A 16,423-nucleotide genomic window follows, 5' to 3' on the forward strand; every position below is an offset into this window, starting at 1 on the left:
GCTTTCCAAAATTTAAGGTCCCATGTCTGTGTAAAAAATGCATGCCTTTGCATGTGAAACTATGGAAGAGTACAAATCTGTTATGCACGTGCAAGAACAGCCAATTAGCAGTCTAAAGGAGCTTTGTATGTATTTTAAAGTAATGTTTGGAGGGAGAGGAAAACACCTTTAACCTCCAGTGTTAGCACAGTGCAGAACTGTTGAGCTAAAATTGAAGACAGGGTAATAAACTTTCTTTTTTGCTTAATAGGCTGTTTGCATATATGAATACCAGATTTGCACATACAATTATGGCAAGTGGGCTCACTAATATAGACATGCAATTGTGCAGGAATTTATTTACTAGGTCTTTGCATCAGGTTTTGAAAATATGGCACAGTAAGAAACGACATCAAGTCTAAGGTATCTATGTTTCTTTAAGGACATTTCTGAACAACTTACAGGGGTGTAACTGTGGGAAACCTCATCCTAGATTTTATTCAGTCCAAATGCTTTCTGGACAGTATCTTCCTTCCCACTGAAAGCCACATAACAGACTTGTTCACACTTCCTAAAATGCACTTCACTGTTTACACATCAGTCTTCTCTAGTCTTTGAGCATAATTCAACAGCCAATGAAAGAATTATTACTGACAATGTGACTGTTTAGAGGATGTGCATTAGACTGAAATACTGGAAGGGTTGCTGTGTCTCATTAACAGTGGCTGACTTTCCCTTCCCTGTGAAGCACTGCTCCCACAGCTGAGGAAATCTTTCAGGGTTAACACTCAGTCTTGCACTTGGGTACTCTGTTAGGCTACTGCTGTGCACTCTGAGACCTGGTGCAGTGCAATGGCATTCTGGGCACAGAACCAAACCCAGAAAATCCCACTATTCTCTTCCTTCCAATTCCATGTCTTTTCAGGCCACCTCACCCCATTTTTGTTATCTGGATGGCTAAGCAGTACACTACAGATCATTGTGAATACTCAGTGGCTTGTGTAAGCACATTTGACATGTCTCTGCTGTAGAGCTGCAGCTCAGCAAAGCCAACCATTGGACTTCTGGAGCTGCCCCTGCTGCCATTTTTGGCAGAAGCCATGACAGTGGCAGCCATGCCTCCTGCAGATGCTTCAGGAAGACTGTGAGGATGACACATGGACAAGGATGAGAGTAAGAGATAAATCAGCTGCTTTAGGGGGAATTTTACTTAGATTAGCCTCATCAATAAAATACTGGTGTTTTGGGTTTCTTAAATCTTTGTCAGCTAGCTGGAAAAAGATTTGTCACTGTGCTAGGACAGTAAGCCTGAGAACTTCAGGGTGACAAAAGCACAGTGCTAGAGACAGCTGTGTGCACCCCAGTGCCAATTGATAAAAGGCTGTACCTGACAGCTCCTCCCATTTTCCAAGGATAAGCTCAGATCACTGCCATCTGGAAGCTCATTGCTGCCTACTAATAGTGTTCAACATCCAACCCATTTGATTTGGACAGACTGATTATTAGAGCTACACCCACTGGGGCAGGGGCCTCAGCTGAAAAGGTGACTGCATGTGTGAGGTATTGCTACAGTGCTGTCAGGGAATGACAGCTATATGCTGACCCCCAGCATGTGCAAGGACTAATGGGCTGAACCTGGTTACACTCCAGCATTTAAAGTGGGAGGTGATAATCCACTCTCTGCAATTCCAGAGCAGTAGAATGCACAGGCTCTGGTTTAGCTGATCCAGCCATGTAGAAAGCAGTGTGGGATGAAAATCATATGCAGAAGAAATGCATCCACACAAACATTAGGGGCTGGAGCTCACTGTGCAGCACAGGTGCTTCTTAAGGGTACACAGTGTCTGATCAGTTGTAACAGACAAAGCAATGCATTGTGTGGATGCAGGTCTTTTAGCTGTGCACTCACTTTGCCTGGTATGAAGACAGAATTTAAACCAATTTGTCAAACCAAACTGAAAAGAAATCTCTTTTAGGACAGATAGTTAGCAACAAACAAACACACAAACAGTTACATAAAACAAGCCCATAGAGAAGTGTAGACCATCAATGACCCCATTACTCTGTGTGCTCATTTTGGTTTTCTTCTGGATTTACCTGTTACCACCCATATTCCCTTGTGCCCACCCATTCATCTCCGTAGAGGACTGATAGGCAGGATTAGCCTGAGACTGCTGAATCATGGGGCTTTGAGTGTGAGCCAGCCTTGGTGACATCAGTGGACTCTGAGGAGTGGTGGCCCCTGTGAAGCCTGGATCGGGCTGCTGACTAATACCTGAAGAAGAAAATGAGAAATTTACCCACTGTACATTCAGAGTTAAAACAAACCAAGAGCTCAGACCTGCAAATGTGTCTTTAACCAGTCTTACTTTTATAATCTGGTAAAAGCAGACAACAAGTTTAGAGTTGGATGGACATAATTTGTTATATCAGCAGAACTTTCACATAATATATTATATAATATAATTATAACATAACTTATCCAGTAGGTATAAATAAAGAAACTGTATAGCAATAACTGTATGGAGATACAAAGATCTCCTTTCTTTGTTTTACAAAGCCACAAACCTGTTGCCCAGAACAGGTTTGTGGCTTTGTAAAACAAAGAAAGGAGATGGTATTAATTACATTACACATTGGGTATGGGGTAGGAAATGGAATGCCTTATCTAAAACTGATTTATATTACTTAAATTGAGGAAGTTTTTGTTTAGTTCACTCAAAATTCAGAGGCCATCAAGCAAATACATACACATATATGAGTTTGTGTGTGTGTACACATATTTATCTGCATATATATAAACAAACACACACACTGCACTGCTGCTGCTGCTCAAAGAAAGAGCAGTGCTTGGAGAGTAACTGGTACTAGAGCTAGGAAAGCGGAACCTCCAAGGGGTCCAAACTGCCATGTTTTCCACTGTTCCCAGGGAGCCGGGCAAGAGCCTGTGGATCAGGGGCCCGGACCCAGCACTGGGGGCACACGGGGGAGTAGGACAGACAAAATTCACCGAGGGGAAGTGGAAGCAGTACCGTAGTTCGGAGGAAATGGGAACTGCTGTGCGTTTGCCTGCGGGATGCGCGGGTTGCTCATGGTTGCCGGGATGCCGCCGGTGGCCACCATGCTGGGGGTCATGCTCAAGCCTTGGCCTCGCATCATCAGCGTGCGCTGCTGCACCTGCTGCTGCTGCTGCTGCATCTGCCGCTGCCGCAGGTGCTGGCTCAGGATCTCCCGCTGCCTCTGTGCCAGCATCTGCGCGTTGATGGGGCCCTGGGGAAAACCACCACCACCCATCCATCAACAACCCTTCCAAGGCAACCCAGACAGAGGTATCTCCACTAGAGCAATCTCAAAGATTCCAGCTTTTTTCCCCCTCATCACACAACTAGCAGAAATACAAAGCAGGAGAGAATAAACTTGCTAATGCTTCTGCTAGGAAAGACTTCCAGCACTGCAACAGTCAGTAACTGAAATAATATCAGTGTTTAAGGCTGCAGCAATTTGTATTTGCACATGGAGCAGCTCATTAAAAGCACACATCTTTAGGAAATTAGAAGCACGGTTAAAAATGCAGTTATATCAAATTTTTTTTAAACAGTCATGCATCCTATGTAAAATGGGAATGACTCTCAGAAATGAAACAGTGAAACAGCAAAATACTCCCTTATCACATAAGATTGCAATATTTGTATTGAAATTGTACTTGCCACATAGCATAACTATTGCATTATATTGAGACAAGAAAGCAAAAAAGGAAGTGACTTTCTTTTTTAAAAGGTTTCTCACCTGTGTTGGCACTCCAGTTCTCAAAGACAGATTCATATTGGAGACGCTGCTGATCTGGTTTATCAGTGGCTGCCGATTCTAAACAGAAAAAAAAACCAAACCACCCCAACACCAAAACCCAAAAGTTTTTAGAAGGAAAGGCAAAACAAGAAGTGCTACATACAAAGTCATACAGATATACTTCCCTGATCAGCTGGTCTGCAGACCTAATTCTACATATCCAAGCAGTGACTAATTTTCCTCCTCAAATCCTACTCTCATTCACAGAATGCTGCTTCTTAAAGAGATAATAAAGCATAAAAATAACAACACAGGCACTATGCTGTTTATACCAAACATGCTCCCTTCATAGTTCCCGTTCTTTTCACTTTGGGACTGGACTGTTGAGGTTTACTCCAAACTAGACCTTATTCTAATGATTGAAGGCAGAAATGATCTTTCCTCCTTAAATACCATAAGCATTGGTATCTCACTGATAGTACTACAAACCTATCTATTTAAAAACAAAACAAGAAACAAGAACTTAATTCTCAGAAGCAGACCAAGGCTGAGGGAAAAAAAAAAAAGGATGTAAGATGTAGGCAACAGGCAGAGTAAAAGCAGTTAGATTGGCAGAAGAGTCAAGATACAGCAAATAGAAAAAGACGTATATAACAAAAAGCACCAATGTAACCTTGCTCAAAGACTTCGTGAGACCTAGACTTAAACACTAGACTTAAATAGTACACTTATTAGATTTAAATAGACTTAATACTAGACTTAAATACTAGACTTTAATACTAGACTTAAATAAAAAATTCTTGTATTGTACAAAGAACAATATGAAGGTGCCAAAAAAAGAAGATCGAAAAAGAGAACGAGCAAGGCACTATCTTGTCCAAACTCATTGTGGCTGCTGTTAGATTTTAGCTGAGAAGGGGAAAGAAGCAAGAGCCGCTCTCTTTGGAGCAGGCTGACCGCACGTGCTGCCCAGGAGAGAGGAGGGCACGGACGGGGCCGTACCTGCTGCGCCTGGAGCCGGTGCTGCAGCTGGAGGCGCAGCTGGTTGGGCTGGCTCTGCACGATGCCGGCGGGGCGCAGGCCGGGCCGCGGCTGCATGCGCAGGGCGGCGTACCCCGGGCGCTGCCCCATGCCGTGGAAGCCGGGCTCCTGCATGGGCGCGTAGCTGCCCTGCGCCATCTGCGCCTGCGCCGCGTACTGCTGCGAGAACACCGGAGCCTTCTGCTCCAGCAGCATGCTGGACTCCTGGCTCGGGAACGTCTCGGGGTCGACAGCCTGGCTCTGCAGAAACACACCAACAACAGGAACAGTTGGAACAGGGACACGGCTTTCCAGAGGATTATACGGGACTAATACAGACAGCCTGCGAAAACAACCTTCTAGGGTGGGAATGTTTTGAAACAGAAAATCACATTAGCTTTCTTTAGCTCAATATAAAACTTAAAAATAAGCAGAATTGCATATTTGAGTATCAAAATATATTCATGGAGACAAATTCCTTCTCTCTCTTTTCCTTTGTTATGCTGTTTTTTTCTTTATAAAACACCATAATCTTTCTTGTGTTCTTTACACAGACATTGCATTACTCTTCTAATGAATACAAACCTGAAATGACAAATGCTAGATCAAAATCTGTAAATAAAGCGATGCTACCATATTTTTGCCACTGAATCTGAAATAAATTCAAAGGCATTACAAATGAATAGTTAGATTTTTATCAGGGTCTTTTAACAAAATAATGACTTCAAATAAAGATGCCTGAAACTATTACAGAAGCTAATGTGAACAGAGTGCCTAATTCTTTCAGAGCACTTTTGTACTAACTGATTATCCATTAGCATAAATAAACTAACACAATTCTGAATTCAATTCTAGATACTCCCCTAATATTTGCTCTAGCCAGAATAATTTTATAGCTTATTCCACACTGACCTTGAAAATGAAGTTAATCTAAATTTCAGTGCCCTCATGAAAGAAAGTCTTTAAGCTGCTGTAAAATGTTCGAAGACTATTTTAAAAAAACATGTTTTAAAATGAAGCAGTCCTCTTATCTGCAAGATCCTTTAACTGTTTCCACTGAATTATGAATTAGAAACATATTTACTGCTTAGTTTGAAATAAACCATTATTAATATTTTTTGGTGGTGGCATTCCAAAACCTATATAATATTGCATGAAAGTTTCATAGCGCAAAATTGAAGTTCACCAATAAATTCTGTCTCTAGCTCTACACCTCACTGACTTCTGTGTTGTACCAAATAGGCTTGGAGATAGCTTTCTCATGTTCAAAGCAGAATTTCATTGGTCCTATTTCATATCTAAAATGCAGAGCTAGTTCACAGCTATGCTCAGGGTGCTGATGAGTGCTGGGGAATGAAATAGGTATTGCAGGTTCCTCTGAGAATATTAAGTCATTGTACAGACATATACTGATTTTGGAAATAAAATTCTGATGCCAGAAACATCAGAAACTAACTTTCACTCAAAATACTTTCATTTTCACCCCTTTTTTTTTTTTTTTCACCATATTAGACTGAAACAGGCAACAACCATGTGGAAGTCAACAAAAATAACTGTGGGGAAGAATGGATGAAAAAGTAATGAAAAAAGTGTAGCAAGCATGCTTGGAATGTGAAAAAAAAATTACAGTTTAAGTGCTTGGCATGGAATCAGCTGCCTCAGATAAATCTCATCCCTTAACGCACAATCATCAACTAAGGAAAAAACCATGGGTGAATTTATACATCTCAGGTCTGCTAATCCAAAAGCTTGTTGCCCCCATCACACTTAACTCTTGATCCTGCTCCCTTGGCTCCCAGGTCTTCATGCTCTTATTTTCCTCTTTCCTATATTCTGTTGCTGGCCATGATCTTACCTTTTGTCCCCCCACAGCTGTTCCTCTGACCACCGTTTTTTTGTTTTGGTCAGTTTAGTTGCATAAAGCAGGTCAGAAGAAAGAGATCTAGGTGAGGGGGGTGGCAGGGGAGAGGAAGGAAGACTAAACCAGGGGCTGAGAGAACGTTTTCAGGTGACACTGAGCCATTAAATGGACCACTATCCTAAGCTTGCAAGAAGTGTTTTCAACTTTTTCAACTCCACCTTGACAACATATTTTATGAAAGCAATATTTAATATATGCAAAATACCATGTCCAGTATACCTGGCTCACTAGCTCTGGTATTCCTAGAGCCCTGTCGATTTCTTCTAAACCATCAAAATTCCTTAATGCCATGTAAAGCTGATCCAGGAGAGCACCCTCATCACTTGGTGACTCTGATGAAGGATGATTACACAAGAGATCATCTGGTGAGCTGCCAAACGGTTGCCTGTGAAAACATGAACAGAGGGCTGGTAAACAGCTGCTGGAAAACATGAAATAGTATCAGAGGACTAGTACTCAAACTGAACTAACAAGTAGAGACAGAAATTATTTTAATTGCTGCCAATTTTGGTTAGAAAGTTATTCTGGTGGAAGTTATGCTACCCAAAGAAATAACTAAATGATTAATGCCTGTCAAGACCTTACAAGGGTGGTATACCTGACAAGCAGGAAAGCCCAATAAAGGTAGCCTAAGTGCTGACTGCATATTACAGGGTCAACAGAGGAACTGAGAAGTCAGTATAGAATATAGTCACTGAAGACAAAAGGATAAATAATTTCTGAAAGTTTTAAAACTAGTTGTAACTATTTTTAAAACTAGTTCTAACTTTGAATGTCTCATGTCAGATCAAGTATACTACCACAAGTAGTACTCATTTCCATAGACTCTCCCCTTAGCTGGTTTTCTGTCAGGCTAAACAAGCAAAAGAGGTCACAGATGGGTCCATGGATTGTCTGAGCTCTCAAAAACTGAACATCTGGAAGAGCTGGGCAGAAGCTGAGGGAGCAGGGAGAAAAGGACATTCCCCTTTTTGCTTGCAGCAAAACACTGCATCAGCTTACCCCAAATGCACACTTGGGTATCAGTTTATAGACTTGGTTATGTGCCTTGGAAAGGCATCAGCAAGAATTTGGGTACTGTCAGGCAGCATGTGATGACTCTATAAATCCTGCTTACCTCACCCCTGAATTTGTATGCGAAGCACACTTGCAGTTACAAAGGCAGAATAAAGGTTTGTTATAAACCCAAAGGACAAAACTTCCTGAGACACAAACTAAATCTGAAATAACACCTTATCTGCAGCCAAATGACAGGTTTTTGTTCTGCAGTTCACACACCTGCCCTGCTTCACGCACGCTACCACAGAACTGCAACAGAAAATAAAAAGAGCAGAGCATTCTGCAGGCAAGGGCAGCTACAATATGCACATCCCACAAGAATCTCATCCCAGATAATTACTCAGAGACAACAAAAGCTGTCACCCATGGAGGGAGGAAAAGCACTGTATGTGAACCCTTTTTACATGTCTGTTTAGAAAAAACAAAGAAACATGTTTGTGTATTTAGTTTCCATAATGAGATATATAGTTGCCATGGAAGTCTAATCTCTATGTCGAAGCTAAGCAGGAGAGCTGCATCGTCAGGCTGCACACTGAATGAACTCAGTGTGGCAGGCAGGAAAACTAATAAAAATATATTCTTTTTAATTGGATCCCAGACAGTAAAAAAAAAAAATAGGAAGGATGTATGACACACCTTTAAAACACTGCAAAGTATTAATCAAACTCATACATAGAGAAATTTTTCTAACTCTCATAGATGAAATTATAAATCAGCAAAAGGAAAGAGGAAAAAAATTCCTTTGATTAAAATTGCTTACAAACTCTAAAGATACCTTCTAAGAAGGGTTCTATTATATGGAGGAACAGTTGATGAGGCTAGCAAAAAACCCTCTCTGAAATTGCAAATGAGTGTGAACACACATGATAAAGAGAACTAAAACATTTGCCAAATTCTCTACGTTAAGAAATGACAATTACTTACAATTTCTCCATTTTATATACCACAAGGAAAATTTTACTTTTTAATGTAAGAATTATTTTTACTCATTTAATACATGGCAACCATCAGATTATAAAAGTAGCCATCTTGGGGATTAATAAAGCAAGAAATGGCAGCGTCAACCAATTAATCATCTCTGGTTGGGGTGTAAATGATCAAAATATTCGTACTTTCAGATGCAATGCAATGGCAATTCTTCCATTATCTTCAGCTATAAGGAAATTACTATATGGAAATAAGGACATTATTCAGCTGTAAGGAAATTGTGACAAATGCAAAGGTAAAAAAATGGAAGAATTAACTGCCTGGCTTGCTGACCAGACATGACCCTGTATCTTCTTTTAAGGTGTAGTTTTTGAAGTGAATAATTCAGTTATACAAACACTGCATTTTGCATATGCTGACCGAGGGAAACACCAGGAAACATCTTGAAAAGCATGGAATATAACAAAGAAAACGCCACATATATTTATGGCTAATATTTTCGGGCATCCTAATGAAAATTAAAAGAATGCAGTCAGAAGATAAACTTTTTTTCAAACATACTTTTTTTCCAAACGTATCCACCTAATCTTCTTTTCAGTGATCCCTCAATTTACTACTTACACAATTGAAAATATTTCAACGTTTTGCACTTGCTTGTCCATTTTGCCTTCCTTAGACATTCCACATATACACAGTCTCTCTAAAATAAGCTGCAGACCTTTTGGAGAAGACATGGCTCTTTTTTAAGAAATGTAAGCTGCTTATAACAGTTGTGCCATCACTTAAAAGTCTTGATGATGAATGAAGTTATGAATACATTACATATGAATTAATGAGTTGTGACCAAACTGCAGTTCTGATTACCTGAGGAGGAGCTAACTTCAGGAAGAGGCAGTCTTCCTTTAACTTCATCTTTCCTTCCTCCTCTTTTACAGAATTTAGGTCAATTAAAAGAACCCAAACAAAACATAATTAACCATGTCCTACATCACTTAAAATGCTACCCTGTGGCAGGAAGGGACAGATATTATGACTACACAGTCATGGCTAGTACTACTGGCACTCTTCCACATTTAGTGTTAAGTGTAATGGTTAACAACAAGAACAGCAAAATCAGACAGAATCACATCCACATTAATGCTCCAGAGGTGAAAAATGGTGCAACTATAACTCAAGTGCTGGCAGCATTCACTGTGATATAGAACTTTCAATTCATTCAGCACATTACATGGTAAAGAGAGCATTTATAAATATTATTGGAACACACATACATTTCGTGAGCACAAAATAATACAACGATTAAATTGATGTACATTTGGTGGATGTTCTATGCAGAACTTGCTTTCCATGAGAGGTGTAAATTAAAGGCCTGCAAAATCTCTCTGTGTTCTGATGTGACACCAAGACTCACCTGTTCTGATTACCAAAAGTTGCCTGTTCTATAGGCAAGATGCTGTCTGGCCACGGTGCAGTCTGATTTGGAGGCGCCTGCTGTTGGCTATACTGAGGTCCTCCCATGTTCATTTCCAATTCAGATGGCCCTAATCAAGAAAAAAACAACCATATAATATTACAGCGACCTGAGGAGGTCGCTGGGGTGAGAGAGAAGGACGAGAATCTTGTTTCTTGATCAGAAGGCTGGATTTATTGATATATGATATATAATACATTATAACTATACTAATAAGAATAAGAAGAGAGGTTGCAGATGCTGCTAAGCTAAGCTAAGAATAGAAAAGAATCTAAAACAAAGTTCTGTGTCCCGGGACTCTGTCCCCAGCTTGCTCCTGTGATTGGCCCTTAATTATAAACACATGGAACACGAACCAATCACAGGTGCATCCTATTGCATTCCACAGCAGCCGATAACAATTGTTTACATTCTTCTTCTGGGGCCTTTGCTTCCCAGAAGATGAACAAATCCGAAAGAAAAGATTTCTATGAAAAAATGTCTGCGACAATATAACTTTTCTGAAGAGAAGCTACTTGCATGTTAGTTCTTAAAATTGAGTTACCTATGTTATGGTAAAAGTAAACTAAAGCATTAGGACTTCAGCAATATTACACTTACAAGCAATATTATTCCTTTGTTAAAATTTGCTTTTAAATTTTGAGAAAGTACGAGTATTCTGAAAGTGGTTCAAAATTATAAAATAGCAGATACAACATCATAGATGCAAAAATGAATAACACAAGCAGAAGAAAAAGACTCTACATAGAGTCAGCATTATAATGCGCTTGCTTTAAAAGTGACTGGGAACAATTATCTTGCCACAGCATTTGGTCTAAAAAAACTCCATAGTCTTTAGTGAACCAAAGCAACTTCGTGTCCTCTTTCTCTGGCCACACAACTGTGGAGCTAGAGTAGCAGGAACTGTCCATCTCAAAACATGTTCAAATTCAGCATTTTAGACACCTTCTTTCCCAGATCCACAGGAAAATTTCACTGTGAAGTATGGCTCTTATCAAATCTCTAAATGAATGGAGGATTTCTTACTTTCCTTTTTTTCTCCTGCTTCATCTTTAACAATCCAGCGTGCGCCAGAAGGAACAGCTCCAGGTGTGACTTACCCATATTCATGACCTGAGATGGAAGCATCTGCCTTGGGCCAGGCTGGCTGCTGGGTCTCAGGGGGATGCTGCCCGTGGGGTTGCGGATCATGCCTGCTTGCACGGGCCGGTTCATGGCGCCGGCCGTGGGCGCGCAGCTCACCCTCGCCGCGGGGGCCTGGCTGCCCCAGTCTCCGGAGGCCATGGCAGGCCGAGGGGCATTGCCACCAATCATTCCTGTGCAAAAGCCAAACACACTCAGGCACCAGCACATGATCACAACAGCCTTAGCACCGCTGCTGCCTGAGGAGCTGCATTTTCAGCAATACCAATGCCGTAGTTTCACTCAAAGCACTCTGTACCACCACAGCTGCCCATCCAGATGTGCAAAATGATGCCTTACACTGCTTACTTGAGGGACTGGAGACTGTGATACATATTACAAGAGGAAGACTCTTTTATCATTTCCGAAATGCTGCTCGGGGTAAGTGTTCCCACATGTGGTCTGCGACAGGTGCTGAGGGTGTGTGGATAGCCTGAACTTCCTTCCTCAGGAAATGAATCACGTTTGCTGATGGGTGTCAGTGCTTTACTTTCCAAGCGCTAAGTGAGAATGGGGACTTGAGTAACAACGTGCTAACACTAAACACACTTACAAATTAGAAGGACTGAGTATCAATTTGTGTTCTGCAAACATCTTTTGGCGACTTCTTTCACTTGGAGCCCAGAGCTTTCAGAGCTTCAAGGCTCACCCAGATAATCTCAGATGAATGCTCAATGCAGGGAAATTACTCACAGGAACTTTCCGATAGATGCTGAAGCCCATTACCGTTATTATAGGGGAAGTCCTCCCACATCTACTGTAAACAACTGATATGTTTTATTTACACTTGGAATATACAGAATACTACACTGACAGTAGCCAAAAAGCCTCAAGCAAAACCAAACACAAAAATCCCCAAGGCCCAAAGATGGCAGTCACAGTTATACATTTCAATTTTATACCAGTCAAGAGAGTAGATAAAACACAGATTTCAGGTTGGACTAGTGGTTCAGATTGGTTTTTTCAGTTGCATTATATAAAATCCCTAAATGAATACTAAATGCCACACAAACAATTATTACTTATCAGTTCAAATATTTGGTGACATATAACCAGAGAAAAATCCTGTGAAGAGTTTCAGCTGCTGTACAAAATTTGCTTTAGTGTGTTACATCCTCAGGTTCAGCCCATTTGTGTACATATTCTATCAGATGAAAGATGTGCTGTGCTAGAGCAAGGCAGGGACCCAATAATATTCTCTAACTTGTATACATAAGATGAATAAAATCCTCTAACATGTATACAGAACATGGAAGTAAGAGGACAGTTGAAAGAATGCAAGTTGATTTCTAAACTGCTTAAATAAAATATTTCAGCCTTTGGCTGCATGTCTCTTTTAATACTGATGCCAATGAAATACACAAATTTGACACCAAATAGCCAGCTGAGAGGATTTACAATGCCCATTTATTTACTCAGAGCTCTTACAGTGGTTGATGCACACTTGCACAATCTCAGATTATGCACTAGTTGAAATAAATCCATCAGCCAGACTTGTCTTGTCAAACAGGCTATATGTTTGTTCATTATTAGGTGACCATGTTGTTAATTGCAACATCTGATGACTCTCAAAAAGGAGCTAAGCCTACTAAGTAAAGAATAATTGAGGGCAAAGCCAGCATCATAAGGGCAACAGTATTGCCCATGATTTTGTTTTGAAATACTCATCTCTATAGGTAGGTAAAAGGCAGTGCATAAAAGGGAGGAATAAAAATATGCAGACAGAGAAATTCAAAATAAATATGCCAATACATAACATGCCACAAAACAGACTTCATGGAGAGTAATAATCTGCACTGGTATTAACCCAAATGTTAAGCTGCACTTGCTACAGCCTGTTACTCAAGTATATTTGGGGAAAAAAAGGAAAATCATCTTACCTGCGCTGCTGTTGCCCAAAGTTCCTTGACTTCCTATCATCCCTTCATTCCTGCCCATCAGTCCCGGTTGAGGTATCACTGAGTAAGGGCTACTCGTTCTTATGGGTGGGAAAGATCCTGCACCTGTTGGGTTCTGCAGTGTTATGTCAAGTGGTAAATTCTGGTTTGGTAATAACCTGCCCAGTTGCCCTGCTCGTGGGTTATTAAAAGCTAGACAGGAGGAGCAAAGAAAAAAAAAAAGCAAAGTTAAAAGAATGGAAACTTCACTAGGTTAAAAAAAAAACCAAAAAACCAAAAGAACCTAGACACAATTAAAGCTCTTGGGCTCAGCTATTTAATGTTGCATAATTTACTCACTCCATATCTGTCTGAGAAACATCCCTTCTTGACATTTAAATATAAATTTCAAAATGGAACATTCTGACACTAAACACAAACCAGATATGATGCATATTTAAAAAAACTTTAAATTATGCTAGTTAACTGACAGAAGAGCCACTACAGCAAAATATACCACTATGTGATGTACATACTACTGTCAATTAATCTTATACCTAGTAGGACTGTAATTGCATGCAGATGCCATCCTGAGGCAGATTGTTAGGAATTATCTCAGTTTGGAGAGTTTTCCAGCACAAGCTATGCCCCTGAAGAAGTTTTCAAAATTAAGCACAGACTGACTCTATACTGGATCCCACAGCCCCATTTTAACATGTCCCTCTTAATTTTTTGGGCTTTACATTTTTTGTCATTAATAAAAATAAATACTTCTGTGATTCAGCAACAACTATAAACCAGCCCAGAATCAGAGCTTTGCCACCATAATATTCTGGTAAAAAAGAACCATCCTTGATGGTTACTGCCACCTTTATGTAAATACTTTCTTTTGGCTTGTGCCTTTAAAATCAGCCTCTGCAAATAAAACACCAGACTGCCTCAGCAAAGTGAGTTTCTGACTGTGACTGGCAAGCATCTGGCTCAGCTGGTCTTTGGGCAATGTTCCAATGCATGAAAGCATCCTCTGTGTGCTCAACTAGTTCTCAAACATGAATCAAACACTGACCTTGTAGCTTTGATTCCACTTCCAATCATACTCATGAAATACATGCAAGTAAATTAAACATTTTTGTGAAAATATTATTTGCAATACTTTCTGATAGCTTCCGCTAGAAGAGGCACTTCTGCATTTTTGTGTTCATCACATTACTGAGAAGTTAAATTAATACTTTCTTATTTTAGACAGAAGTAGTGCTACTTTTGAATCTGAAAACTTATATGAGGTTTAGCAAGTTTATTAAAATGCAGAGAAATATCTCACAACAGAGGTCTCTGGCTTTTATTTTGTAAAACCAGACTACAGGAACTCATTGTATTTTTGTTTTAATGTAAGTTCTCTGCCAGGTGTATTTGCCTCTAAGTGTGTACAGAAAATATATCACATCACATACACCTAACTTCTAACCATGAGATTTAAGTTTTGTCTTGTCTGCCTGTTCAACTAAGCAAACAAAACTTACTTATGAAGCAAAAATTACTTTTTCAAGATTAGGGGTATCACAAAGTCTAAGGACTGAAGCAAAATTAAACTTCAGTGACAGTTTCAGAACAGTGTGCTCCAGAAGTTTGACACATCACATAGATAAATTAGTTATTTTATGTGCAGCTTTGCCAGCCTCAACTAATACTACAAAAAGGAATTCTGGTAATGCAGCACAAAATAACAACACAGCTGATGAGCTGTGCTGGTGCTTAGATCACATCACCTCCTGCTTATTCTACTCTTTGTCAGGATGGGACTGAAGGAGGCTCCCTATCCCCCATATAACAGACTCTAGCAATTTGGCAGATCTAGCAGCCTTTCTATTTTTCAACAGGCAAAAGTATCTGTCTGTTGAAAATAAATGCAATTCATTAAAACCTGTAAAATTAAAGTTGGTTATTTCATCAGAATAAAAACAACCATAAAAAACCCCCAATCACTTTTGGAATTGTATATGATTTGACATTCATTCTACATTGCTTTTTTGTGAGCATATGAGAGGCCCCTCACTTTTTCTGTGGACCTGTTTTCTGTGTGCCCTTCTACTGAACATAAGGCACAAATTCCTAGGGAAATCAGGCACAGACACAAGAGTAAGTTGGGGGAAAATATTTTAGGGCTTTAATTTAAATGGGAAACAGAATGCTGCTTTTACAGAACTGCTGCTAACCATGAAGCCACTCTCATTTACAGTCATACTGTTACTGTACTCCCAGTAGCTTTAAAAGCAGATTTAAAGCTAGGTTACCCCTAGAAAGCCAAAAGGCTGGAAGGACAAACAGATCTTACTTCAGGAACAATATGCTGAAGACTTCACATGCACAGAGACTGCCTTCTGAACTTTTGAGGTGCTGCTGTTAGTACCTCTATACTCATAAAAGCAAGTACATTAAACCCAAGCATCCTTCTCTGAGCAACATGGATAACAAGTGATAACTTAAGAATCTGAAGTGGCCTTAATATGAATTTACATACTAATATTCATTGATAGAATAGTAGTATTTATGTAAACATTTCTAAGTAACTTGAGTGAATTTGAAAATGGCTCAGTGTTAGTTTTTTATTATCAGAATGACTAAAAATATTATCTAAACTCTATGTTCTATAAGAAAAAAACCCAGAGCACATCTAATGAAGTAAACAGATGCGGCCACCCCAGCAAACAGGAGCAAAAAATGAAGCAGTGGTTTTTTATGCTATTGCATTCAACATTAGTACTTGATAAGACTCTTGTCTTGCTTGCTTTCCAGTATATTATGATGGCAAACCAATGTTTCAATGCTGATTTGTAAGCCGATTAATAAGGTTAAGGAAAGCCGTCAGCTGGAAGTGACTCAACTAAAAGCCACAATCTCAAATTAAAGTTGGGCATTCTTAATCTTCTGTCCTTCTATTAATCTTGTGGTTTTAGAAGAAGACTCTCATTCATGCTTAGAAAAGCTGCCAGGAAGGAACGGCCTGCATCGCAAGAAGATGCATGCGCTCTCCGTGCCAAAGCCCTCCCAACAGCAGTGTCACTTGTCACCCCAGGAGGGCATGTTTGATGTGAGGGCACCCCAGAAAACGTCTCTGGGGACACAGACTTCCAGGCTGTGTGAGCTAGACACGGCTCCCGTGTGCCTGGAGCTGGGAGGACCGCAGATGGCGCTCTGTCACCA

The 16,423-nt window shown here is 40.1% G+C and overlaps 1 protein-coding gene across 1 annotated transcript in view; it reads right to left on the bottom strand.

Annotated features, from left to right (window-relative positions):
- The window catches only part of NCOA2 (nuclear receptor coactivator 2), a 188,696-nt gene that overhangs the window by 12,637 nt on the left and 159,636 nt on the right, over positions 1–16,423 (bottom strand). Inside the window, exons 14-21 of the mRNA XM_059485882.1 lie at positions 13,226–13,435; positions 11,264–11,479; positions 10,104–10,233; positions 6,926–7,091; positions 4,768–5,046; positions 3,766–3,843; positions 3,012–3,249; positions 2,077–2,254 (exon numbers count right to left, since the gene is read on the bottom strand). Of these exons, the coding sequence (XP_059341865.1) occupies positions 2,077–2,254; positions 3,012–3,249; positions 3,766–3,843; positions 4,768–5,046; positions 6,926–7,091; positions 10,104–10,233; positions 11,264–11,479; positions 13,226–13,435 (1,495 nt within the window). The remainder of the gene's footprint in view (positions 1–2,076; positions 2,255–3,011; positions 3,250–3,765; positions 3,844–4,767; positions 5,047–6,925; positions 7,092–10,103; positions 10,234–11,263; positions 11,480–13,225; positions 13,436–16,423) is intronic.

This window comes from Ammospiza nelsoni, chromosome 1 (genome assembly GCF_027579445.1).
Source record: "Ammospiza nelsoni isolate bAmmNel1 chromosome 1, bAmmNel1.pri, whole genome shotgun sequence".
Taxonomy (NCBI): domain Eukaryota; kingdom Metazoa; phylum Chordata; class Aves; order Passeriformes; family Passerellidae; genus Ammospiza; species Ammospiza nelsoni.